The 26,999-nt window shown below is 37.9% G+C and overlaps 2 protein-coding genes across 2 annotated transcripts in view; both read left to right on the top strand.

Annotated features, from left to right (window-relative positions):
- Cr2 (complement C3d receptor 2) overlaps positions 1 to 22,226 on the top strand; it is a 90,321-nt gene extending 68,095 nt beyond the window's left edge. The window contains exons 30-39 of the mRNA XM_057769909.1: positions 2,384 to 2,779; positions 4,708 to 4,810; positions 6,071 to 6,156; positions 10,014 to 10,066; positions 10,601 to 10,607; positions 10,980 to 11,162; positions 15,103 to 15,126; positions 16,348 to 16,423; positions 19,391 to 19,495; positions 22,112 to 22,226. Of these exons, the coding sequence (XP_057625892.1) occupies positions 2,384 to 2,779; positions 4,708 to 4,810; positions 6,071 to 6,156; positions 10,014 to 10,066; positions 10,601 to 10,607; positions 10,980 to 11,162; positions 15,103 to 15,126; positions 16,348 to 16,423; positions 19,391 to 19,495; positions 22,112 to 22,160 (1,082 nt within the window). The 3' untranslated portion in view covers positions 22,161 to 22,226. The remainder of the gene's footprint in view (positions 1 to 2,383; positions 2,780 to 4,707; positions 4,811 to 6,070; positions 6,157 to 10,013; positions 10,067 to 10,600; positions 10,608 to 10,979; positions 11,163 to 15,102; positions 15,127 to 16,347; positions 16,424 to 19,390; positions 19,496 to 22,111) is intronic.
- Cd46 (CD46 molecule) overlaps positions 19,416 to 26,999 on the top strand; it is a 43,554-nt gene continuing 35,970 nt past the window's right edge. Inside the window, exon 1 of the mRNA XM_057769282.1 lies at positions 19,416 to 19,495. The gene's annotated coding sequence lies outside the window, so the exon portion shown is untranslated. The remainder of the gene's footprint in view (positions 19,496 to 26,999) is intronic.

The following is a 26,999-nucleotide window of genomic DNA, read 5'->3' as shown; positions in this document are numbered from 1 at the left end:
ATGCCTGTTAGGAAGTACTCTATCACAGATGTAAACCTAAAGCTCTATAAGGGATTTTAAAAATTGTTATTAAAATTCCTCTTGTATAATCTGTTTTTCAAGAACATGAAGATGTTCTAGCTAGTTTTGTCTCATCTTGACATAAGATTGAGAATAAGAATTCTTGGTTGAGAAATGCCTCCATAAGCCTGTAAGGCATTTCTTAATTAGTGATATATGTGGGAGAGCCTAGTCCATTGTGGGTAGTGTCAGTCCTGGGCTCGTTGTCCTGGGTTCTATAAAAAAGCTGGCTGAGCAGGCCATCAGCAATGTAAGCTTCCATGGCCTCTGCATCAGCTTGTGCCTTCAGATTTCTTCCTGATTAGAGTTCCTGCCTTAGCTTCTCTCAGTTGAATGTGCTTTAGGATGTAAGCCAAATAAATTCTTTCCTCCTCAAGTTGCTTTTGGTTATGTTTTTTCATCACAGCAATAGTAACCATAAGACAGAAGATAACTACAACATTCTTTAAGTTCTTCTTGGTCCTGGGATGTTCCTTTTCTAACTGTAGAATATATAAATGTAAAAAGTCTTCCAATCTTATTTTTAACCCAGTTAACTTTAAGTTATGTTTGTTTTTCAATCTCTAATGTAACTATCATCCTGCTTGGCAAATTAATAAAATTTTTGTCCGTATTTTTCAAGGTTGGTGAAGCTGTGGGCTAACCTACACTTTCACATGTTGTAAACCAAGTTTCTGTCCTGCCCAGACCTACAACCATTCAGTCCCAAAGAAACACACAGAGGCTTATAATGCCGGGCGGTGGTGGCGCACGCCTTTAATCCCAGCACTCGGGAGGCAGAGGCAGGCGGATCCCTGGGAGTTCAAGGCCAGCCTGGTCTACAAGAGCTAGTTCCGGGACGGGCACCAAAGCTACAGAGAGACCCTGTCTCGAAAAACCAAAAAAAAAAAAAAAAAAAAAATTATAATCTGTTTGGCCTATTAGCCCAGGCTTATTATTAACTAGCTCTAACAACTTAAATTAACCTATAACTCTTGTCTCTGTTTAGCCACGTGGTGTGGTTCCTTTTATCAGTGCAACATTCTCATCTTGTTTCCTCTGTATCTGGGTGGTGACTGCATCTGGCCCTTCCTTTTCCCAGAATTCTCCTAGTCTGGTTGCCCCACCTATACTTTCTGCCTGGCTATTGGCCAATCAGTGTTTTATTAAACCAATACCATTAACAAATTTTTACAGTGTACAAAAGCATTATCCCACAGCAACATATGGAACATTTAAACATATACATTTTATGTTAAAAAGAATCAAAATTCAAACTGCATGTATTCTCCTATTAAAACACAGTATAACTAGTTATAGCTGTGTCTATATATTTGTCTGTTTAATTATCTAAAATTTCTATAACTTAAGCCCACTAAATAGCTCTAAGTCCCTGGGGGAAAGCTAGAGGAAATTTTGGAATATTTGATAGTACGCTATGTCGTGCAGAAGATCATTTCCTGTTTATGTGAATTTTTCTAGACCTATAAAATAATTCAACCTCTTTTACAGTAATTCACTGTAGATTTTTGTCCACCAGACTGAGATCTCATCTCACAAATAAGTCATATAACACTGTCCATAGTTACATGATGATGATCTTGATAGTCAGATCATTCTGTTGTTTCCATAGCATAATACTAATGATAAAAATGTCTAAAATGATTTGAATTTTCATTGATACAAATTCTTCAGGTTTGTGGAATGACTGTTCAAACCTGGTGTGCATTATTTACTAGTTTATTTACTTATTTTATAGAAACTCTTGTACATAATTTCATATTTTCCAATAAATAAAACAAGTATGTTTTCTTTTTAATCTATGGCCTGTCTTTTTTCTTTTTGAAAATAGAAATTCTTCATTTTAATATTGTTAACTTTCTAATTTTCTCCTTCTAGTTACTGATTTTTCTTTTCAAGAAATCTTTGTGAATTATGACATTTCTTCCATCTTATAGTCTAAAAACTTTGTTGTTAATATTATTTTTCAAATTTTCCTTTCAGTTAACAACAGATTTGCAAATTAATAGGCAAAGAAGAAAAATCTGAAAGCTGATATAAACTCTGTAATATGATCAAAGAGCTATTTCAAATGAAGAGGTCAATTGTATTTGTAACTTTATGTATTTATAAGAAAAAAGTAGGAAAAGTTTATAGGAAAAAGTAGGTGCATACGTTGTTATGTGTGCCTAAATAACAACATTTTAAAACTCATCTACAAGTCAATAAATATTCAATGCTTTTCATGAACATTTGAGTATATAATAAATATAAGTATCTTCAATTCTGTGATTCGTTGGATTTCCCCTATTTATATAAAATATAATCTGTTTCCATTACCCAGGAATTCCTTGTGAAGCACCCCAAGCCATTGCCAATGGAGAGTTCGTTGTGCCTACAGAAGATTTTTATTATGGAATGGTAGTCACCTATCGCTGCAAAACTGGTGATAGAGGGAAAAAGCTCTTTAATCTGGTGGGTGAACCATCCTTACACTGTACCAGCAATGATGGTGAAGTTGGAGTCTGGAGTGGCCCTCCTCCTCAGTGCGTTGAACTCGGCAAATGTACACCTCCCCATGTTGAAAATGCAGTCATGGTGTCTGAAAGCAGAAGCTTGTTTTCCTTAAGAGATACTGTGGAGTTTAAATGTCAACCTGGCTTTATCATGGAAGGAATCAGCAGTGTACAGTGTCAAAACCTAAACAAATGGGAGCCAGAGTTACCAAGCTGCTTCAAGGGTAAGTCTGATCAGGGCTTGGGGAGCCTGCCATGGTATGGGGTGTTGGAGGATCAGAGATAAAGGTTGGTTCTGGAAGAGGGCGTATGGTGAACAGGTTGGATGAATAAATTTTCTTGGGAGGGAATGTGAAATCAAGAAGGGTCATGTGTTTGTGGTGTTTGTGCACCCTCACAACACATCCATTCAAACTGAGAAGGAGCTAAATATGAACAAGGAATGTGATACATCCTGGGAATTCTCATACACAGAAGTTCTTTTCATATATTGCCATCTCCAGCCCTTATCAGTTATTCATATACCTAATATTTACTAATATGTAATGAGTGATCCATGGCTAGTCATATTAAATGCATGAATATTTAATTCCTAAAATGAAACTATGGGGTAGTTATTATTTTTGCCATATTGAGGCTTAGGGGTTACATAATTTTCCAAGACGATATAGATACTAACTTGCAGAGCAAATATTAAAATCCAGGTCTTTCCATTTGGCAGATCCTTCAAGGATTGAAGACTTTCCTGTAGGTGATAATGGGTTATAAAGATATTAGAAGGACAGGAAGAGTAAAAGGAAAACAATGTTGCCAAAGATCAGGGAACTACTGTTACTACAAGAATAGTAACACAGTTGCCATTAATAGTGACACAGCTGGCCCTACCATGGTTGACACTGTCATCCTCTGTCATGGCTGACACAGCCAGACCCTGCTACTGCCTCTAGGGTAGAGCCAGTCCTTGCTGTCATTAGTGTTGCTGACTGCTGCTCACTTGAGAGATCATCAAGGCTGCCTCAACTGATGCTGTCCCTGGATGTATAAAGGTGTCTATCACATCTCTTGTCCTTTAGTTTGATATATATGTCTTCCAGGTGGCAGAACTTAATTAGAGCCCCTAGAGCAGTGGTTTTCTATCTATGTGTTGGGACCCATTTGGCTAACCTTATCTCTAAAAATATTTACATTATGATTCAGTAAAAGTAACAAAATTACAGTTATGAAGTAGCAACGAAAAAAAATTTCTGAATGGGGGTCACCAGAACATGAGGAACTGCTATTCGAGTATCACAGCTTTAGGAAGGTTGAGAACCACTGTCCTAGAGTCCTAGAGCAAAGAAGTTGTAGTGTTCATGTTTTTACCCATAACAATCAAAAGGCATTATATAGTATGAAACTGAGAATCAATAGAAATTTAACCAGCCTATTCTTTAAATATTACAGCACATGTATTAGTCAAGGGAAACCCTTGAAAGATGAGACCTCAAAGCAATTATTATAACATCAGAAATATTTGGAAATCCTTAAGAAAGTCATTTATTCTAGACCAATATTCTAAAGTTCGAGGCTAGCCTGGTCAACAGAGCGAGTTCAGAACAGCCAAGGCTACACACAAAAAAAACAAAAAACAAAAAACAAAAACAAAACCCTGTCTTGAAAAACAAAACAAAAAAGATATTGGGAGTGTTATAACCTTAGTGTACATCTTAGAGAGAAAACAATAAATTCAAGATTTATCAGTTATAGTTACAGTGTCTTCATTGTATCGTCACTTTTGGCAGAAAAGTTGTTTATTTTGTCATATATAAATAAAGCTGTTCCATTTTTTCTTCTTTTACTTCCCACATAAAGTTGTGATCCTCTTGGCATGTGTGATCCAGTTTACCATTGAGGGAATTTTTTTTCACTTCATGAAACGTTTTTCCTTAACATGTCACCTGGCTCTAGAAATCCAGCACTAGGAGTATACCCCAAACAAAGATGGTGTTTTTATCCAAAGCTGAAACTGCTCTAGCACTATGTGCCAGGCTACACGTTAGAGTCCTGTGGTTCCCGCATGTGTGGGTCTCCAGACTGTCATCTGGTTTGATATTTATGGCTTGTGTTTTTATTTTCCACACACTGTTATTTCTGTTTGACTCTTTTTCTCCAGTGAAATCCTGTGGACCTTTCCTGGACCAGCTTCCTAATGGGAAAGTACTATTTCCACTAAATCTTCAAATTGGGGCTAAAGTGTCCTTCGTTTGTAATAAAGGGTAAGTGTGAGCAGGCCCAATCTGTCTGAGCTTGTCGAAAGTATGGGGAGGTTGGTATGGGGAAGAGAACTTCTGATATTGTTTATAGGAAAGACTGGTGACTTGTGGAATTCATAAAAGGAGATATGAAGGAAAAACTGGAGTGTTTATTAAATGACAGATTCAAAAACAGGTGTAATTTCTGGTTTTAAAGATATAGGCAATGCACTAAGTGAAAAAAATCATTTTCTAAATAGAAAATAATGCTAGTAATTTTAAGGGAAATTATATGTTACAAAAGCTTATACAATTAACAATGTATTTAGCAATGTTTTAGGGAAAAAATAATGCTTTATTAATAGAATTTATAAGAGAAACAAAAAATAAGGTACAGTGTTTTAAAGCCCAGTCATATGTCATTAGACCAGCAATGGGCTGTGGGCTCTGAAATGGGAGTATGGCATTCAATGTTAATATTTTAGGTGAGGTCGTAAACATTCTTCACAGCAGACCTGCCTCTGTCAAACTACCAAACCTCAACAACAAAGAACCTGCTCTCCAGCGCTTCACAGAATCCTTGGCAGCACCAAGTACCAGGACCAGATAAGAATTAGGAGGGCATAAGGGTTTAAACATCCTTTGAGAATTTTGGATGGCTTCATACAAAAGTTGGCTACTCCTCTTTCCATTTTTCTCTCCAGTTCCAGTGCTTTAAAAGGAAAGACCAAGAAACAAAAACAAACAAACAAAAGAAGGCCTGTACTTAAAAGACACCTGCTTCTCTGCATTACTGAGAAAATAAGTGTCACTTATTCTTCAGTAGCCCCGCATGCTGTAGTGAGCTTCCTAGACAATAACAGCAGAAACTGAGACATAAGAACAATCTCTATTTCCTACCAGTTAACTCAGCTTTCCCAGTGCCAGAGTTGGCAAGGTGTTGCGTTAGCAGTCTGCGTTTGCAGTTGTGACAGTGAGCAGTACTGGATTCCTTTTATATGATCAGTGCTGAGTAAGGGTTCAGGGTCTGGCTGTGCCCTGACTGCTTTCTTTAGTTTAAGCTAGGACTTTATATGACAAGTCTCTTTGCCTTGCAATTCTGTTTTACCCACCTGCTAAGAGGTAAAACTACCTGTGGTAGTTAAGTGGCTTAGCATCTACACACCCTTTCCACCTCCTGGTTCCATTTCCTTAAAATCCTCAGGTGCTTTTTTGACTAGACCTTGAAAATGAGTATTACTCTGGCCAAATCATTTTACATTACACTACCATTTTCTTCCTTAGGTTTCAATTAAAAGGCAATTCTGCTAGTTACTGTATTCTGGCTGGAAGGGACAGTATTTGGAATAGCAGTGTTCCTGTGTGTGAACGTGAGTATATATAGCAATACTTTAATGTAGTTGCTCTCCCTAACTTCTTGTTAATAATTCCTCCTGTCAGTATTTCTTCTATATTCTAGTCCGACTTACTGACAGAAGTTGATGACTTTAATAAAATTTTGTTTTTATTATCTCCTTGCTTTGGAAACTCTTTGATCAACTTCCATCATCCTGAACTTTGTGTCGATGTGTGATATTTCCTGTGTAGTTTGGTACTAGGACAAGAACGACTTTGACAAGTTTCTCTTCTCTTTCCTCCTCTTCCCCCTTGTGTTTTTCTTTTATGTTCTGCCATCAATATGCAATCACTTATTCATATTTATTTGGTAATATGCATATATAAGACAAATGTCCACTTAATCAATTATTGAGCAAAAGTTATGTGCTTTATTTTCACCTGCACTGGAATTATAATGGTGATTAAGATGAGCTAATTTTCTGACTCTATATTATATGTACTTAAGAAGGAAGATGAACAAGAAACAAATTGAATACTATGGAGTTAATACATCAGATAATAGGTAATAGATCAGAGGAAATGAGAATGAGGAAAATTAGGTAAACCACATCAGACTGAGTAGGCAAGGTAACATTCTTAAAGTCTCAACGTAAGCATATAAAATATGCTGAAATATTAAGAAATAATAAGATTAAAAAGAAAAGCTCTTGCACAAAATCAGTTTATTTCTCCTACTTGTTACTTGTTCTATAAAAATTTTCCAAAGGTTTGCCAACACTTTAAAAATATTTATTTGCTGTGTATGGGTGTTTTGCCCGCATGTATGTCTGTGCATTGTGTGCATGCCCGTTGCCATAAAGGCCAGAAAAGGGTGTCAGATTCACAGATCTTGGAGTTACAGATGGTTTTAAGCCACTGCGAGAGTGTTGGGAATAAAACCCAGGTCCTGTGGAAGAGTAGTCAGAGCTCATAACCATGGAGCCATTTCTCCAGTCCCAGTGGTTTTTGTTTTTAACAGTAAATTTTAAGTCCCTAATAGGCCTTAGACGTGCACTTCATAAGTTGCCTGCTTCTCTGAATTACTTGGATAAGCATGACTTGTCTTCTATTTCTTTCTATCGCTTTCCTAACGTTTTGTACTCACTTTGTGTGTAATTCCCCTTCTCACCATGAGGCTGCAAAGTCTGTTTGTGGCCGATTTCCATGCTCGCTTAACTCAGACAGCATAGGGTTTTTTCTTTTTCATTCATTCTTCCCCCTTTGCATCTCCATCTTCTTCCAAGCAGCTGCTGACATTTACAGCTTGCATGTTCCAGATATTTTTTTTTAAAGTCTAAAAAAATTGTCCTCAAGCTTTAAAAACATGAATAAATCAACCAATCTTTAGTAGCTAGAAATCTACTTGAGCATCTTATGATGTTTTCCACAACATAGTGTGTGTGTGTGTGTGTGTGTGTATGTGTGTATGTGTGTAAAATCTTTGCTATCCAGGAAACTGTCCCTGGAAGCAGTATGACCAATGGCTCTTCTACCACCATGCACTAGAACTCTTTGACATATTTCCTGGGTTTTTTTCCACTCATTGTGAAACTACTGTAACAATGAGACTGATGGTTGACATCAGTGAGTCATTAAGGGAAGATCTCATTCCTTTAAGGTGTTCAGTACACATGGAATGAATTTTAGAAAGATGCCCTAAGAATGTAAGCTTCTTTGAGGATAAAGATCTGCCAGAACTCTTCTCTACTGTTCCCCCAGTTGCTGGTAGGTAAAGGCTGAAACAAGGATGATCCGAGCAATAGTGGATACTTACCCAATACTGGCCATCTCCTATGATCAGATTGTTGACTACCCCAGTTGTCACCAGAGAGCCTTCATCCAATAACTGATGGGAACAGATGCAGAGATCTACAGCCAAACAATAGGTTGAGCTTGGGGAATCCTGGTAAAGAGACAGAAGAATGATTGTAGGGTACAGAGGGGTCAAGGTCATCACAAGAAAACCCGTAGAAACAAGTGACCGAACTCAGGAATTCACAGAGTCTGAGCTAACAACCAGGGAGCCTGTATGGGTTAGACCAACCTAGGTTCTCTACAAATATGTGTCAGTTGTATAGCTTGGTTTACTGCAACTCCTAATAAAAGGAGCTTTGGCTGCCTCTTAGGAACCTATGCCTCATACTGGATTGCCTTGCCCAGCCTGAATACAAGGGGAGGTGCTTACTGCAATTTGATATGCTAGGCTTTGTTGATACTCATGTGAGCCTTGCTCCTATCTGAACAGAAATGGAGGAGAAATCAGGGGCTGGGCAGGAGGGCGGGGGACATGCAGGAAGACTACAAAGGCAGCTTTACTGGTCACTGTGTCTTACCTGGAATGAAGAGCAGTGTTCCTGTGTGTGGATGTGAGTAGCCATGCAGCCTGGATTGCACTCCTGATTTTCTTTCCCAGTGTGCTTTCCCTCATAGAATTACCTTTGCCTACAGATCTTTACTAAACTACTTATTTGTTGGAAGGATTTCAAAAAAAGCCTTATAAGTAGGTGTTTGTGGTTTATCAACATGTGGTATGTTGATGTTGAATTTTGTGGGGAATATGTTGGAAGAAACTAGGTGATATAAAAGTACATGAAATGATACCTATTTGTTGTATTTATTAGTTTCGTCATTGGAGGTTGATCTCTCTTAAATTGTCATGCTCTTTTATCCCCTCACTGATGTATTTATTAGGCCTAGTGTCTTCTCTATGGCATTTACTGACAAAAGCTTCTGAGTCAGGACTTTGTATGTGTGGAAAGAGCAATAAATAGGTTAGAGTCATCCATATTTTCATGAAGTTAGTTTTCCAGTTGGGAAACAAATAAAGAACAGGAAAATAAATATTTTTTTAAAAAAAATCACAGTATATAACTAGCATGATAAATAGTGAAGTGTGATACAGAAAAATGTATATAAGAATTTATTATGGTACAGGAAGTGGGAGTAGTAAGTCAATCTTTAACATGATGGAGGACCCTTTATTTCCAAACCATATGCTTACAAAAAACACCAAGGATTCAGAAATTTGTAAATAGATTAAAGTACATGTTTTCTATATAAAACATTACTCGTCTATTCTACTTATATGTCCTAAAGCAAAGCAAGCCAGTTTTTAAATTTTTAATTTTTCTTTTGATTATAAAATACCTATTTCAAGTAAGATTTAATAAAATACATTGCTAGGTACCTATTTGTATGTTTTATGGTGAAAGTTTATAGAAATATTCAATCCATAAGAAATTGTGGTATTGAACCAATGCACTGACACATTAGACTGGCAGTAAATATATCAGCTGTGAATTCCTACAGTGAGATAAAATTTGTTTGTTTTGGTTTTTAAACAAAATCTCATGCTCTAGAACCGTCTGATCTAGCACAAAAACATCTTTGTAGTTATCTGATGACACCATAGTATATTTGTTTGGTACTGATAATGGCCTTGAATGACCAAGAAACATTTGCTTTGCTAATGTTCATGTTTCAGACAGGTTTCCCTAGAATTTAGTGTTTGTGTGACCAAAGTTTCACCCATCCTCAAACTTGTTGTAAATGGGGCTCTTACTATCCCTGGTGTAAAGTAGGCAACTGAATAGTTGCTAAAAATAAAATAAAATAAAACCAAAACCAGAAACCTATTTCCAAATCTGTTTTTTAAAAAATTAGCTTCCTAGGTGATCTAGGCCTACTGTCTTCTGGGCTTTTAGAACAAACTCTAGTTCTGGTTAGCTCAGTTCCATCTTAGCAAATCCTTACAGATCCAAAAGTACTAATGTCCCACTCACAGATACTACCATCATATTAGTTATTTTTAATGAAATTAATAGGACCTAAAGATTTTATCTCTTTCTAGGAAATTTTTGTCCATATTCTCCAGCTGTCATCAATGGGAAACATACAGTTACTGTTCTGGGAGTTGTCTTTCTTTGCTTGCTCTCTCTCTCTCTCTCTCTCTCTCTCTCTCTCTCTCTCTCTCTCCCTATTCTTCCTCAACACTATTAGTAAAATTCATTTTGTCTTAACCAGTAAAGCACACTTTGCACCATTGTCTTTCCATCTGTCATAGTGGCGAAATCACCTGCATTATTGCAGAAAAGATATTCCTGAGCTCCATTCTAGGACTCGGATTCTGTTTTCAGAAGGGTCAGAAAGCTACTTTTAGCACAGTAATCAAAGTATTGTAATATAGGAAAACCACACCTCATAGATGCTACTTTATCTTGTTGATACCTATAGAGAGAAACATATTTGGGGCAAATTTTAGACAATTATAACAGAAAAGGAAGCTTTACTTGAAGTTTGAAGAGGTATTGATGGCTGGACAGAAAAAGAAAGCAATTTCAAGGATAAGTTAAATTCAATAAAGGAAATAAATAGAAAGATGATATTTAAAATTAGAATTGCAAGTTACTAACTTCTTGGTTCTTTATACAAAAACAGATCAGAAGTATTCACTTAATCCAGAGCACAAATATCAGCATATATTCTCTACTTAGAAAAATTTCATGTTAAGTCTCTAAGATGAGAACATATATTTGTTCCATGGAGCCAGGGCTAAAACGTAGTTGTCCTATCTTCTGATCTTTCTAAATATGACCAACTACAACGCTGATAATCAGAAGAGTCCCATCTTACTGTACACAAGAAATGAAAGTCAGAAAAAAATTAAATCATAAGTTTGGAGGAGTGGTAATAATTTTTTTATTGAAAATATGCCCCATTTTGTAGAAGGCAAAGTTTGGGGCTGTAGATGTTTCTATAATAGTACTTTCAGTTAACAACACAATACAATTTTTTTGTGATTTTTTTCTTATTGCAGGAGTGACATGTATCATCCCAGAGCATATGAGTGGAATCAGTGAGGAGCTGAAAATGAAAAAATATTACTATGAAGATAATGTAACCTTGGAATGTAAGGATGGGTATACTCTAGAAGGCAGTTCTCAGAGCCAGTGCCAGTTAGATGCCACCTGGGATCCTCCTCTGGCCAACTGTGTATCTCGTAAGTACAAGATACAGGGGTTGGAGCCCCTTCCCAGCATCTTCACTCACTGACTGACCAGTCACCTCTCTATTCTGGTGCCCACTGTGATGAGGTGTTACAATGTGTAGAGATTACGGAGCTAAGAATGTGCTGTCTTAAAATACAAGTTGTATATTCGTAAAGCTTGCTTGAAGTGTGAATCTGTAATAGAAAAGGCACATATACACAGAGAGACACACACCCACACAGAAAACCCATAAAACCACATCAGAAACCATAATATATAAGCAAAAGTCAAGTAACAACAACAAAAAAAAAATCCTTCAATACCGCTGAGTTCATTTTGAGTTGGCCACCTACTGCTGGGCATGGTGCCTTCCCTTGAGTGTAGTTTGTATCTCCAGTGAGACTCCACTGGAGAAAAATAATTTCTCATTTGCAAGCTACTGTCAGTTGGAGATAGCGTCTTAGTTAGTGCTGGTAGATCCTGTTCACTTGCCCCTCTCAATGCAGGGACCTCATCTGGCTAGGACCTATACAGACCCTGTGTGTTCTACAATGGTCTCTGTGTGTTCATATGTCCACTGGTTCTCTCCCATCACCACTGGCCCTTACAATATTTATAACTCATCTTCTACAAAAAACATACATTTGATCTGTAGCATTACCAACAAAGAAGGAAGCCAATTTTCATAAAGATTGTTCACTTTTTGGACCTATTGATGAATTTGAAATATAAATAACAAAGTACTGAAGAGATAGAAAATACATACAAAATAGAATAAAAGGTTAATAGAATTATCATAAAATACTTTAGTGATAGTTGTGTTAACGGTAATAATATAAAAGTTAAAGTATATTGAACATTTAGTACTGATTTACAATGACTAGTGATAGGCAAAAGATAGGTAGGTATGTAGACAGATAATTAGATAGATAGATAGATAGATAGATAGATAGATAGATAGATAGATAGATAGATAGATATTCTAATTAAGTGCTCATAATAACCATGAGATCATATTCTAAGGACACTTTTTTTAATAGATATAGAAATTGAGACATGAAGGGCTTTGATAACTTGCTCCAAACCACAAAAATTATGTAGCCTGGTATAGTCAGTCACTCCACATATCAATAGGGACTGGGTGCTATAACAAATAAATGATCAAAAGTCCTAAATAAATAATTCTCAAGAAGAATAATTTTCAGTACTGTAGTTAAAAAGGACAACTGTAGTGGGGAGCTGCGGTGGGCTGTGTTCCTGCCACCCCAGCTCCCAGTCGCCTAACTAGCTTATGCCCCAAAATAACAAGACACAAACTGTATTCTTTTAAACACTGCTTGGCCCATTAGCTCTAGCCCTTACTGGCTAATTCTCATATCGCGATCAACCCATCTCTAATAATCTGTGTAGCATCAGTCTTACCAGGAAAGATTCAGCATGTCTGACCTGGCGGCTTGCTTCATTGTGTCTGGCCGGGAAAGGGGAGCATGGCCTCTGCTCCAGAGAGCAGAGCTGTCAAGTCTGAGCTCACTTCCTCTTCCTCCCAGCATTCTGTTCTGTTTACTCCACCCACCTATGTTTTAACCTATGAGGGCCAAGCAGTTTCTTTATTACTTAACCAATGAAATCAACAGATTGATATATGACACTCCCACATCAGACAACTATTAGGTAAAGGTACCAAATATCAACTTGGGGAGGAAAGGGTTTATTTGGCTTACACTTCCACATTGTAGTACTTCATCAAAGGAAGTAAGGACAGGATCTCAAACAGGTCCAGAACCTGGAGGCAGGTTCCATGGAAGAACACTTACTGGCTCTCTCAGTCACCAGGCATGGCACCACACACAATGGGTTGGGCTCTCCCCATCGTTAATCAAGAAAATGCCCTACAGGCTGACCTACAGTCTGATATTGTAGAGGCATTTTCTTAATTGAGATTTCCTCCACTCAGGTAATTTTAACCTATATCAGTTGATGTAAAACTATCCAGCACCGAGGTGGAGACAAAAGGGGCCAAATATCTACCAACTAGAAGGTTCTTGAAATCAGATTTTAGGGTAAACTCCTCATGAATTATGCTGCACCACTGTGAACTTCTTCTCTGGATTGAGATCTAGACTAAAGCAGCCTCCTTTGGGCTCTCATTCCTCTCGATACATCTCGTTTCAAACCTTGAAATCTTAGTTCTTTGAGGGGAGAAGAACATAGAAGGGGAAAAAATAAAGAAAAGAAGAAAAAAACAGTATTTGTCCCTATGTCTTAGGATAAATTGCACAAGATACCAGCCATTGGTCTTCCTAAAAAGGAAATTAGGAAGTACATTGTAGAGATGCTACAGCCTTGGAACAGCTCACTATGGGAAATTTTGAAAGCAATTAAAATAAAATAGTTACCTTTGAGTACCAATACCAGAGGATGGATGTCCTGGTGGTCTTAGGTCTACCTTATCACCAACTCAGTGACCTGTTAGTAAGGTCACAGCTACATCTTCCTTAGGCAAGAGATAATCGTGTTACAACCCATGCAAGCTTGGTATTGATTTCAGGACAAGTAAGTTCAGCTTCAGAGAAGGTGTGAAAACTCAGAGACTTCATTGGAATTCTCAGTGAGGCTCAAGGTGTGGCAGGTAAAGCGTGTACTGAATTCCATTCTCCTTAGGCCCCAGGATCCCTTTCTTTGGTGCAACTGTTTTTCTAGAATCCATTTTTTGTTTGTTTCTTTTTTAGGGTTTGTTTTAGTTTTTGTTTTGTTTTGTTTTGCCCACCTATCTCTCAAAAGCACAAGTGCCCTGCTGTCTTCTCACTTTATAGATCTTCCTAGTTCACAAGTCCTGTGTCATTTCTGAGGTAAAAGACATTTGTCCAGTTCAATATAACATGACTCTGGAACAGAAGCAGGAAGTGCAGAAAATATCTTAGAATACAGAATTTGGAGAATAGGTATAAATATTATTTTTACTCTGGTATATAAATATATAGAAACTTTAATATCATCAGAAGCAGGGGGGAAAGGCCAAAGAAAACAACAAGGTAAATTTCCTCCATTATATTAACAGTGAAAAGGATTTTAGGCAAATGGTGTTTAACAAGTAAGAATGTAATGATATTGCTGTATATTGAAAGTGCTATTGAGTATTTGGAAAAACTTTTACAAAAACAAAAAACAGTAAAGAGACCTGTATGGTTAATGAAGTAATATATGAAAATACAAATTTTCTTAACAGTTTAAAAGCAAAAGCTTGAAGCAACTTAAATACATAAGTCACTGAGCACAGTATATGGGATAGGTTGTGTTTGCTGCCTCTATATTAATTTGCACTTCAGCTCACTGTGTGAAGACTTTAGATGTGTGGGGAATGTATGCAATGAAAATGTGCCAAGGGCTGGAGAGATGGCTCAGAGGTTAAGAGCACTGACTGCTCTTCCAGAGGTCCTGAGTTCGATTCCCAGCAACCACATGGTGGCTCACAACCATCTGTACTGAGACCTGGTGCCCTCTTCTGGCCTGAGGGCATACATGGAGGCTGAACACTGTGTACACAATAAATAAATAAATCTTTTAAAAAAGGGGGGGGAGGGGGAGAGGGGCGGGAGGAGGGGGAGGGAAATGGGAGACGGGGAGGAGGCAGAAAATTTTTTTTTTCAATAAAAAAAATAAATAAATAAATAAAAAAGAAAATGTGCCAAAACATTTTTGAGTGATATTTTTCTTTTATATTGCTTTATAAATTTTCTTTTGTAGTAATATTATTTTTATAATAAAAAGTTTAAAGAAATTTTCAGTGAGTGAAAATAATAAAATGAGATTGTAGGAGTGATACCAAAGGTATTTTATATTAGAAAAACAATAACTGACTCCTAGATTAAAATCAGAATGAACCATACTAGCAAATGTAGCTGTGTGACCATATGTGCCAGTAACATTTCTGTGGCTTTGTTTCTCTTTCAGGCTCAAACCGTCTTCTCATACTTGGTAAGTCCTTTGATAGGTTTGCTTAAACAGTAAGTATCTACTTATAATAAGTGCTATGTAAAAAGAAATCAAAATACCTTTTAAGTTCAATGAAAATGTGTATTTATGGCAGCAGTTCTCAACCTGTGGGTCATGACCTCATTTCACAGGGGTCACTTAACAGCATCAAAAAGCACAGACATTTACATCATGATTCATAGCAGTAGTAAAATTACATTTAAATGAAGTAGCAATGAAAATAATTCCATGGTTATTTAATACATGAGGAACTGTATTAAAGGGTCACAGCATTAGGAAAGGTGAGAAACACCAGTTTAGGGTGTCATGGCATTGACATCCTCGTGCACATTGAGGGACCTCATCTTCGAATCATTTGAGTGAGTAAACATTCTTCACTGCCAACAATTCTTTATTTTAACATTGCGGGAGAGACAACTCCCTCTCTGCTCTGTACCGGAAATACGTTTCTGGGTAGTCGTCCTGATAATTTGTATTGTTAAAGCCATAAAACCATTATCTCCGTGATCTTGTGTCTGGAGATAGAAGGATATTGTCTTCACCTTTATTTCTGTTGCTATGATAAGATACTATGACAAAAACAACTTAGAGGAGAAAGGAGCTTTCATTTTTAGCTAATAATTCCAGGATATCGTCCATTATTACGGGGAAGTCTTGGTGGCAGGAACTTGAAGCAGCTGCTCACATCCACAGTCAAGAACTCTTCTCCCTCCTCGTAGAGCTCATGTTCCCTTGCCTGAGAATGGTGCTGCAGTACCGCCTTAGTACACGTAACTTTCGGTCTGCCCATAGGCCAGCCTGAGCTGGATAATTCCTCACTGAGACAGTCTTCTCAAGTGAATCTAAACTATATCAGGTGGACTGTTTACCCAGCACAAATGGATTCATACAAAGTTTGACACCAAGGGGATTTCTATGGCATAGACTGGCCTGTCTCATGCCTTCCATTAAAGACCTGAGTAAGCTGTGTATGCTGAGCCAAGTAGCACAACTGGGAAGACGCTTATAGGATGCTCTGGTCACCCATAACTATAGTACTGTGGTTATAGGTCTGATGTTCTAGAGTAAAACCAGGGTAGAGTAGAACCTGGAGTAAAGGCACATGTAAAAAGTCATTAGTAACCAACAGTGGGATTAGCTGTTAAGACCGTTTAGAATTCCTGTATTGTGTTTTTCATTTAATTATTTTGTTTCCTTGTTTAGGCATTTTCATTGGGATAATCATCTTTATTTCACTCATCCTTGTTTCCTATTGCCTGATTCGAAAATATAAAAAACGGTGAGTATAGTCACATTTTCCACAAAAATTTCAGAGGATCCTGTGGTCTGCACCTGTGCCCTAACATTCTGGTGACTTAGATAGAATAGCCACGAGTTTGAGGCCTGAGTCACAGAATAAAACTTTGGCTCAGTCAAAGCAAAACAAAGATAGCGTGGGAAGGTGGCTTAGCCGTAAAAGCTCTTGCATGGCAAGTGTAACGACTTCAGTTAAGATCCCAGCACCCATGTAAATGCCAGCTGGACATGGTGGCCCTCCCATAATTCCAGTGCTCAGAAGGTAGAGACAATGAATCTTCTAGGACAAGTTGACTAGACAGACTTGCCATGTAAGTTTGCTCTGGGTTTGACTGGCCTTGTCTTGGTGGAATAATGCAGAAAGCAATAGAGGAAGACTCCTGACACTTAGGTCATATACATATATCCTCACACATGCAAATATGTATATGCAGAGAGAAAGAATATGAAGGGAAAAAACTGAATTTGTAAATTCTGTGTTCCTTGTCTTAGAAAACAAAACAAATTAAAAGAACACAATAGAATATACCTTCATAAAGACAGATGTGGTAATTATCAGGAAGGTGGCCCTGGTTACACAAAATATTATATTTACACCAAAAGAAATATATATGCTAACAGTCACTGTATATTTGTGTGTATATGTGCATGTGTGTGTGCGCACGCTTGCCTGTGTACATGTATTCACACCACAACAGCAACATGGTAGTCAGAGGATAATTTGTGGAAGTCAAGACCCAAGATCAAACTCAGATTACCATGCTTGGCAACAAGCACCTTTACTCACTGAGCTATAATGCCAGCCCACTAGTACTTTTTTTTTTTAAAAAAAAAAAAAAAAAAAAAAGTAAAAAAAGAAACAACCTTTTAAGAAGAAACTGAAGAAAGAAAACAGCCAAAAGGTATTTCTTAAAGGTATGAAGCTGCTGGCATCTTACCGTGGCTGAGATGTAGCACATGCTGACCTGTAAGCATAGAGAAGCTGAATAGGGTGTTCTATGGCACATACATCATAGGCTACCAATTTTACCAATGTAAAAGCATTGAAAGCTGCCCCTGACACACAGGTGTGCTTGAAATATTTACCAAATGAATAAATATGTCAGCCATTACTAAGAGTGTTGCAAAAGAAAGCATGTTGGCTATAACTCCTTACCAAATCAGAATACATTTTTAACTAGTCCTAAACCAAGTTCACAGTTCATGTTTATTGTTCTAGTGAATGAACCATCTCAGTCTATATGGGTAACTCTAGCAAAATACAAAATTGGGAAGCTTAGACAATAAGCATTGATTTTTCACAGTTCTGGAGGCTGGAGAGCCTACTTGCTACTTAGTGAGAGTCAACTTTCCAGTTAATAAATTGCGGTCAGTCCTCTTACCTGTCTCCCCATAGTAGGAAAAATGTAGGAAAACTGTGGGCGCTCACAAAGGCACCGATCTCCAGCACAGTATTCTCTCTTCTCTTGTATTTTGTTGGTGATGCTTGTGTCTGTAGATCCTGTTCACTTATCCATATTTTTCATTTCCAAAATTCCTCCAGTTTGTGTCTTCTTAATTGTTTCTGTTTCTATTTTCAGGTCTTGAACAGTTTTATTCATTTCTTTCAACTGATTTTTCTTGGCTTTCTTTAATGGATTTATTCATTTCCAATTTTTTGTTTGTGCTTTCCTAGATTTCTTTAAGGGATATTTCCATTTCTTCCTTAGTACTGTTTAGACTTCTCCATTCAGAGCTGTTGGCCTTGTTCTCTTGTTGTTTCTAACCATGCCCAGTCTATACCAAGCAGCCTTCCTGTCTAATCAGAGAAAATATTGACACCTTCCTTGGTATAATATTTGAAGTAACAAAACTCTTAGAGCCATTATCTAAAAAAGCACTTTCCTGTGTTTGTGTTACTACTAATAACCACCCAGAAGGTTCTTTCAGCAGGTCTAGCTCCCCGCACATGCCCACTCTTCACGTATGCATACTTTCCAACATGACTTGTCTCACTACTACATCACCACTCTCCACTCTTCTTTATCTTCAGTCTCACTGGCCTTCCATGTGCTAGAGAAACTGGCCTCTGATCATGGTCCCTCTGTCTTACGTGCTTCTCTCAGTCTAAGAGGGTAAAGAGGAGTTGAGTGGTGAGGAGTAGTGGTAAGTGAGCTAACTGCGTTTTTCATTCTTAATTCTAGTACTAATTCACAAATAATTTGTCATTTATGTTATATAAAGTACTTGCTAAGTAACTCCAGAAGACATGATGTAGAATTTCTGGTGAGAGCATGTGGCTTATGGTCAGACCTTAGTGCATTGTCAGTCACCAGCTATGAATCCCTGAGCAAAACGCTGACCATCAAACTTCATCTTACTTGCCTGTGAGATAGTAGCCCCTATCTTACTGAACACAGTACTATGCTTATAATGAATGCCAGAAAATGTTAGCAATTATTTATTTAGTTACTAATCTTAAAATAATTAGTTTCTTTTTCCGTACATTACTAGATCTAGTCATTCCTCACAATCTGAAGGCCCTTGGTTCTAGAATTCTCATAGATACCAAAATCTTTGGTTGTTCAAATGCTTTACATAAAAAGAGGATGGTACTTTCCTATAACCTCCTATTATGTCTTGATTCTAGATTACTTGTGATAATATAATATAATGAACTTCCCAACATCACTAATGGTCACAGAGCACAAGGATGCTATATCAGGTTGCAATGAAAAGCTATTATTAGTATGTGAAGTTGTCAAAATTTGTGGTAAACCTATTTACTAACCAAAATTATTCCAGAAATATTAAGATGTGGATACACATATATAGACAAGCTAAAGTCTTCTGACATAATGGGTTTAGTATTTCCTAATCCAATTAACTTAAATCTCAAAATGAAAGTTATTAATTACTTTCAAAACTGTGACGTGGTTCATATAGTTTTCCTTTTATTCCTACCAATTAGCAACACCACAGATGGAAAGTGTAAAGGAGTGAGTATCCATTTAAATTCTGAAGAAGACAGCTGTATTCACCCTCAAGCTCTGCTCGCAAGTCAAGAGAACAACAGGTACCTGTGCACATCCTAATTTCAAAATGTTTGCAGCAACTAAGATTCAAAAATACAATCAGTTCAAACAGGATATTACACACAGAAGTGAAAAGCTACTGCTTAAGCTGGATTATTGCCATTTTTATGATTTTGTTCAATAACTGTCAAGGTGTATAGAATAGTGGACTTTGCTTTTTCCTGTGGAAGTCAAGTGCTTGATATCTAGGGGTACACATACTAATGTGGATCTCTTAAGGGTCCTCGGTGGTTCTCTTTACCTCTCCTGATTTCTGATTTTCACTGATTTCTGTACCTCACTTAGCTTCCTATAACTCCTCCCCTGTAACATGAGGGCCTGCTTGTTGGGGTTTCTGTCCTGCCCAGTTCCCACAGTCCATATGTCCCAAAGAAAATCACACAGAGGTCTCCATAAGTTATAAACTAATTGGCCCATTAGCTCAGGCTTCTTATTAACTCTTATAACTTATATAGCCCATTATTCTTATCTATGTTAGCCACATGGCTCAGTACCTTTTTCAGTGGGGTAGGTCACATCCTGCTTCTTCGGTGTCTGGACAGGACTGCAGAGGAATGGGCTTCCTCCTTCCCAGAATTCTCCTGTTCTCATTGCTCTGCTTCTACTTCCTATCTGGTTGTCCTGCCTATACTTCCTGCCTGGCTACTGGCCAATCAGCATTTATTTAAAACATAATTGATAGAATAAAGAATTGTTCCTCACCACTCCCCCTCCTCCTGTTTTTTTGTTTTGTTTTGGTTTGGTTTTGGTTTTGGTTTTTTGAGGCAGGGATTCTCTATGTAGCTAGTCCTGGCTATTCTGGAACTCACTCTGTAGACCAGGCTGGCCTCGGATTCAGAGATCTGCCCATCTCTGCCTCTCAAGTAGTGGACTTAAAGGCTTGCTCCACCCCTGCCTAGCTTCACTCTCTCTTCTTTCTGTCCTCCACTGCAGCTGTTTCCATCCCTAACTCACCAGTCACCTCTTCCGTGCGTCCTCACCACAAACCCTGATAGAGAAAATATTGGCCAAAGGTTTGGGGTTAAAAGGCAAGTGATATCACAGCTTAATGCAACATTATGGCGTAACTGAATATTGTGAATCACTGAACTAAAAATCAAATAACGATTTCAAGGATCCAATCACAATCTGAGCCAAATGCAGCTGGCCACTTGTGTTGGTTAAGACATTCTCATTGCACATCTTCAGCCAGTCCTGTTCTCAGTGACTGTTTTCCAACCCTGGTAGCAGGTGAGCCATGAATCAGGCCCACTAAGTCCCGGATACTTCCAAATTTGCCCCATTTTTAAAAGCAATTTTGATTAGTAATTTCACATACCAAAATTTTCACTGTAACCTGACAGCATTTTTGTGCCCTGTGGTCACATGTATATCAAAGATCTAACAGTGACAACAAATGTTTTGCTGATGAGGCCCCTTAAGCCCTGAATTTCTACCCTCTACCCTTGTCTTATTCAGTAGATGTCCTATAGATTGCTCAGATCTATACTGCTTGCTCAGATACCTCATTTAAGCCCTTGGGCCTCTCACAAATTCACAGCTCCATACTTCTGTATCACACAGAGCTATTCATTTGCTCACTGATTTCCCAGGAACCTAACACATCCTGTCCATAGGTCCTTAGGACATTCTCAGAAACAATAGCACAATCTGTGCAGGTCTCCAATCCTTATACTTGAAAGGTGGAGGCAAAAGGATGAAGAGTTCAAAGTAATTTTCAGTTATTTAAGGAGTTTGATTGATGTTAGTTTGGGCTACCTGACATGCTATCTCAACAAACACACCACAGATACACACACCAAAATTAATAGCAGCTTATGCTCTAGAAATGAATTGGGCTGCTCTCCTAATAAACAAGCAAAAACATCACATTGTTTAATAAAATTCTTATTTGTCCTTCTTCTGACAGTAATGTGTATTAATTGAAATTTGGCATTTTCTCCAATGCATATGTCTGAAATCCTTAATTCAATAATGGACAGTAGAAGAGGACCTCAGGGGGAGAAATAGACAGAGGAAAAGCAGTTTATAGTCAATAGAATTGTAAATACAGGCAACTCAGTTTTTTTAAACAAAAAAACTATAGTTCATATTTTCTTCTGTAATAGAAGTGAATTTACAAAGCCCTCTGCTTATTATCTGGTTTCCTAGTCACTTCTTTCCTTTTGTCTTGAAGATTGTTTTTCCATATTATATAGAAAAGAAAATGAAATATTCGTTTTTTAAAAAAATCTCAGAATTTATGTTACCCCCTAAGTTTAATGATGATCCAATTCAATCCACCTCAGATGACTGTTTTCATCATGGCTAATCCACCAGGGAATTGGATAGTGAGGTGACAGCAGTATGCATCCAAGATTCTTAGGCGTAGTTTTCCTTTACTGTTGGAATCTATGACAGGGAAGTTGTACAGCATCAGTTCCAGGCTAAACATGTAATCACACTGAAGAAGGAAATAACAGACTGGAATCTGGGGTTGTTTTTATAGGAAATTGTTTTTAAAACATTCCACAAAATGCTCAAAATATCATTGATTTAGATTTGTATATTCAAGATTACCCATCTGAAACTCTTTCCCATTTTTCTTTTTGCCCAAGTTCCACTAGCCCAGCTCGGATTGATTTGCCCAAGAAGCCTCCTAAATAACCACATTGCAAAAGGATGTCACTTTCTGAAAAACTATATCCTACTTGTATCACTTTTAAAATAAACTATTTTGTTTTAAGAGCCAGATGTGTGGTTCATACATGTAATTCCAGCACTTGAGAGACTGATACAGAAGAATTGCCACAAGTTCAAGGCCACTCAGGACATTTTACCTGTCTCAAAAATAAAAATAAATAAAAATAAAAAAGTGGTATGAACTCATTTTTTAAAATGATAAATATACAGAATATTTTAAATATATTGAGCCAGATGTGATGCCTGACTCCTGTAATCACTCTGGATAACCCTGAGGCAAGAGGATCACCTTGAGTCTGAAAAGAAAAACCCAAAATCATATCATAAACAGATCAAGGTCAGTCTTGACTACAGACTTCCAAAGCATCAAGACTTCCAAAGCATCAAGGTAAATTATTTTTTGCAACACTTTGTAGACAAGGAGTGAGAATCTATACTAAGGACAAGACCTGTGTGCCCGGGCCAAATGTCAGAGTGAGGGAGTGACAAGGTGGAGGCATATGTCAAAGATGCGGCTGTGTGGTGAGGGAGTGTAGGTAGTGGGTGATGCTGACCAGTCTTGAGAGACAAAGAGAATAATGAGGAGCAATCAAGAGGGCAGTAACGAATGGAGGGCAGGTGGAGCCCTCGGGTTTGTTCACTGGTTAAAGGACAACATTCAGGACAGAAAGAAAAGCCTTGTCAGGGAAAAACTCAGGTGCCCAGTGCTGAATATGCCACCTTGCTTATTCTTCATGGTAGTAACAGGATTCTTCACAGGGGACCAGCCACCATTTACACCTCTGCTACAAGCATACTTCTAAAGAGACGCAAGAAAATGCTTTGTGCACTGAGGGTGACCGGTGTATTTTCCAAAACAAGTTTATTAACTGGCAAAGGAGAAGTGTGAAATGTACTCAGTAATTTTTTCCACTCCACTTCCTCCTTTACATCACACTTTCCTGCGCCCTGCATAAAAAACAAAAGTGGGTAATAAACACTTTTGATGAATCTGGATTTATATGTCACACCGGCATCCTGACTATAGCATATGAATTCTTGATAGTTCAGTTATCCATCCTGCTGTCATCTAAATGAAAATATCCTATAATTTTATTGTCCCTTGTTGACAAAATGAATAAAAAGACAACAAAAAATCAGCAAAAAAAAAAAAACCTGCAAAGTTAGAGGATATCCAGGATTCCATGTTAAGAAGCCAGTTCATTTCAACGGAGTAAGATCTAAGATTCAAGCTTTTGACAATACTTCATAGAAATGCAGGAAATTTTATTTAGGGGTAATGAAGCTTCAACAGCATCCAGCAAAGTTCTGCATTTAGCCTGCCTGTTTGGTGGCCACTCCCTTACCTTATGTTAAATCACACACCATATAGTAAGAGAACAGGACTGAGTGGACAGAAAACTGAAGATGTAGTCTAAGAGTTCTGCCTTTTAAGTCCATAGTTTTCCTTTCTTATTTTAAAATGTTCATAATATGGAATGGGCTCATTAAAGAACATTAGGAAAAATACAAAAATATATGAAAATAGTAATTATTTTTGTGCAACAATGGCCATTAATAATACATTTTTAAAACAGAACACACTCTGAACAGATTAGAGAAAACCATATGTAATATCAGTTATCACCTGCTCTGTGGAAGAGAAGAAACTTTTGCTTATTTAGAAATATTTTAAATGGTGATGGAAAGTGCTCAAGATGACTTGAGAGGACTGTCTAGAAAAGACTAAACACTGGGTTTCTTCTACTTTAAATGTTCTTTGTACCATGCAAATAAAAGAACAACTGTCGTAAAGTCACTTACCTTTAAATAAGTTCAGAATACATTAACTAAAAAAGTACAGCTCTTAAGAAGCATCAGTCAGCACATGCTGAGCGGAGCCTGCTGAGGTGGACTGCCGCTATGGGAAACCTATGCCGACACTGTACAAACAAAAGCTAGAAGAATTGATTTACAAACTTTTCCTGTAAAGAAATTATAAATAATTGAGACTAATATGTTTAAATTTATTTGAATATTATGGTACAGAGTTGAGAACTCACGACTCAATCCAGATTAAAATTACAATTTTTATTGAAGCTGCTTGCAGGTCAGCCTCCTTAAAGCTAAACTGAATATGTGCTGTCCAGAAGGGGCTAAGGAAAGGGTTTTTAAAGGTGGAGACCACAATTACCTTGTTCCTGTGGAATTTGTAACTTTATGAGGCTGTTTCACTCTCCTCAGCTACAGAGCAATAAAGGAGCTGTCTCATTCCCCTGTACACAGCATTCACAGAAGCCAGAGCAAGCGGTTAATGATCTCACAGCAGTTACACCACTCTGGAGAGGGTGCAGAATGGTAGGAGCTCATCTTTCAGGAATTTAGGGCAGAGACCAACAGGTACTAGAAGGGCACCTGGTATAGAATGGAGTTTATACAATGAGTATGGATTGTATGTTTTATAAACATCAATGGTACCTATTAGATATTTATAAGTTATATGTTATTTTAAGAACTTACCTAGTTAATAATCATATGTTCACACTTTTAATAAATGACCCTGGCTAAGGAGAGAGCTTAGCAGTTAAAGCCCTTACACACAAGCAAGAGGGCCAGTATTCAGGTTCCCAGTCTCAGAAGGCTGAGAGATATCATGCCCTGAGCAAACTGACTATCTGAACTTTCTGTAACAGTGAGCTCTGAATTTCATGAGAGACCTTGCCTCAGAAGATAACGTGAGAGAGCAACTGAACAAGATTCCTGGAGCGGGATAGCTGGTTAAGAGCACTTGTTACTCTTTCATAGAACCTAGAGTTTAGTTTTTGGCATCCATGTGGTGGCTCAGCTCACAACCATCTGTAACTCCAGATGAAATTCCAGAGGATTCACCTTCATTCAACCTCCAAGAACACTACATACACTTGGAATACAGACGTATATTCAGACAAAATATAGAATAAAAATAAATACATATTTTGAAAAAGATTCCCAATATCAACCTCAGACCTCAAAGGTATGTTTGTGCATGTGTGCATATAAATACACATACACAAAGATGTGTGCACATGTGCTCATGAACACATACACATATGCATGCATGCTATATCTATACACATGAAGAAAAAAATAGAAACAAGTGACCACATATCTTTAGTGTGTATATGTGTGTGTGAAATTTTGAGCTATGCTCATGATCTCAAGAAAATGTCAGATTCCTAGATATTGAACAAAAGGTTTTCACATAATTATTGCTAGTTTTTGGTTTTAATAGCTAGTTTAAGGATGTGTTATACAATTGGCTTGACACTGTGCTGGCTAGTTTTATGTCAGTTTGATACAAGATAGACTCACTGGAGAGGAGGGAGCCTCAATTAAGAAAATACCTCAATAAGATTGGACTGTAGGGCTGGGCGGTGGTGGCGCACGCCTTTAATCCCAGCACTCGGGAGGCAGAGGCAGGCGGATCTCTGGGAGTTCGAGGCCAGCCTGGTCTACAAGAGCTAGTTCCGGGATGGGCACCAAAGCTACAGAGAAACCCTGTCTCGAAAAACAAAAAAAACCCAAAAACCAAAAAACAAAACAACAACAACAAAAAAGATTGGACTGAAGGCAGGCCTATAGATCATTTTCTTAATTAGTGATTGATGTGGGAGTGCAGCCTCTTGTCTTTGGGGTCACCTCTAGGTGTATAAAAAGCAGGCTGAGCAAGCCATGAGAGCAAGTCAATAAGCAATGTTTCTCTGTGGCCTCTGCATCAACCACTGCCTCCAGGATCCTGCCTGCTTGAGTTCCTGTCCTCTCGTCCTTTGACGGTAAACTGTGATGTGAAAGTGTAAGCCAAATAAACCTTCCTTCCCCAACTTTTTGGTCATGGTATATTTTGTCTAAATCAAACACCATAAGGAATAGCTGGACAAGAAAGATAGGGAAAGACCTATGCAAAGGCCAGTGACTCCACAACCCCCACACTTACACCACCACCACCACAAAAATGCATCTTGTAGCACAAAGAGATATTATATATTAATTCCTGGAAGTTTGTAATTTAATATATTTACCTTTTAAGTCCCACTGCAGAAGCATAAGGACTTGAATTTAGATCCCTGGAATCTACTACATAAAAAGCTCCAAAGTGCCTATAAGGCCAAGAAGTGGAGAGACAAGAAACAGAAAGATTCCTAGAATTTATTGGCTCAATGAGTTTTAGATTCAGTAACTCTGTCTCACAAAATAAGTTGGAGAATGTGGTGATTTGAATACAAATGACCCCTGTAGATCTATAGGGAGTGGCACTGTTAGGAGGAATGACATTGATGGAGTAGCTATAGCTTTGTTGGAGGAAGTGAGTCATTGGGGGCTGGGCTTTGAGGTCTCAGAAGCTCAAGCCAGGCCTAATGGTTCACAGTCTCTTCCTGCTGCCTGGGGATCCAGACATTAGACCTCTCAGCTCCTTCTCCAGCACCATGTCTGCCTGAGTGTCACAATGTTGCACCATGACAATAATGGATTAAACCTCTGAATTGTAAACCAGCCCCAATTGAATGTTTTTCTTTATAAGAGTTGTCATAGTGATAAAGTCTCTTCGCAGCAATAAAACCCTAGCTAAGACAGAGTGACTGAGGAAGGTACCAGATGTTGACCACTGGTCTCCACAACCACATGCACATACACATACTTACATAGACAGGTGAATGCACCCATACTAGTGCATACACAACACACTGCACTACACACACCCGAGGCACAGAGAAAGATACAAAGTCAAAAATGGACAAAATAAGTGTCCTTCTAAGAACAGTTCTTGTTTCTGTATTTGTTTTATTT

This window comes from Chionomys nivalis, chromosome 5 (assembly GCF_950005125.1).
Source record: "Chionomys nivalis chromosome 5, mChiNiv1.1, whole genome shotgun sequence".
Classification (NCBI taxonomy): domain Eukaryota; kingdom Metazoa; phylum Chordata; class Mammalia; order Rodentia; family Cricetidae; genus Chionomys; species Chionomys nivalis.
This window is presented reverse-complemented; position numbering and strand designations above follow the sequence as displayed.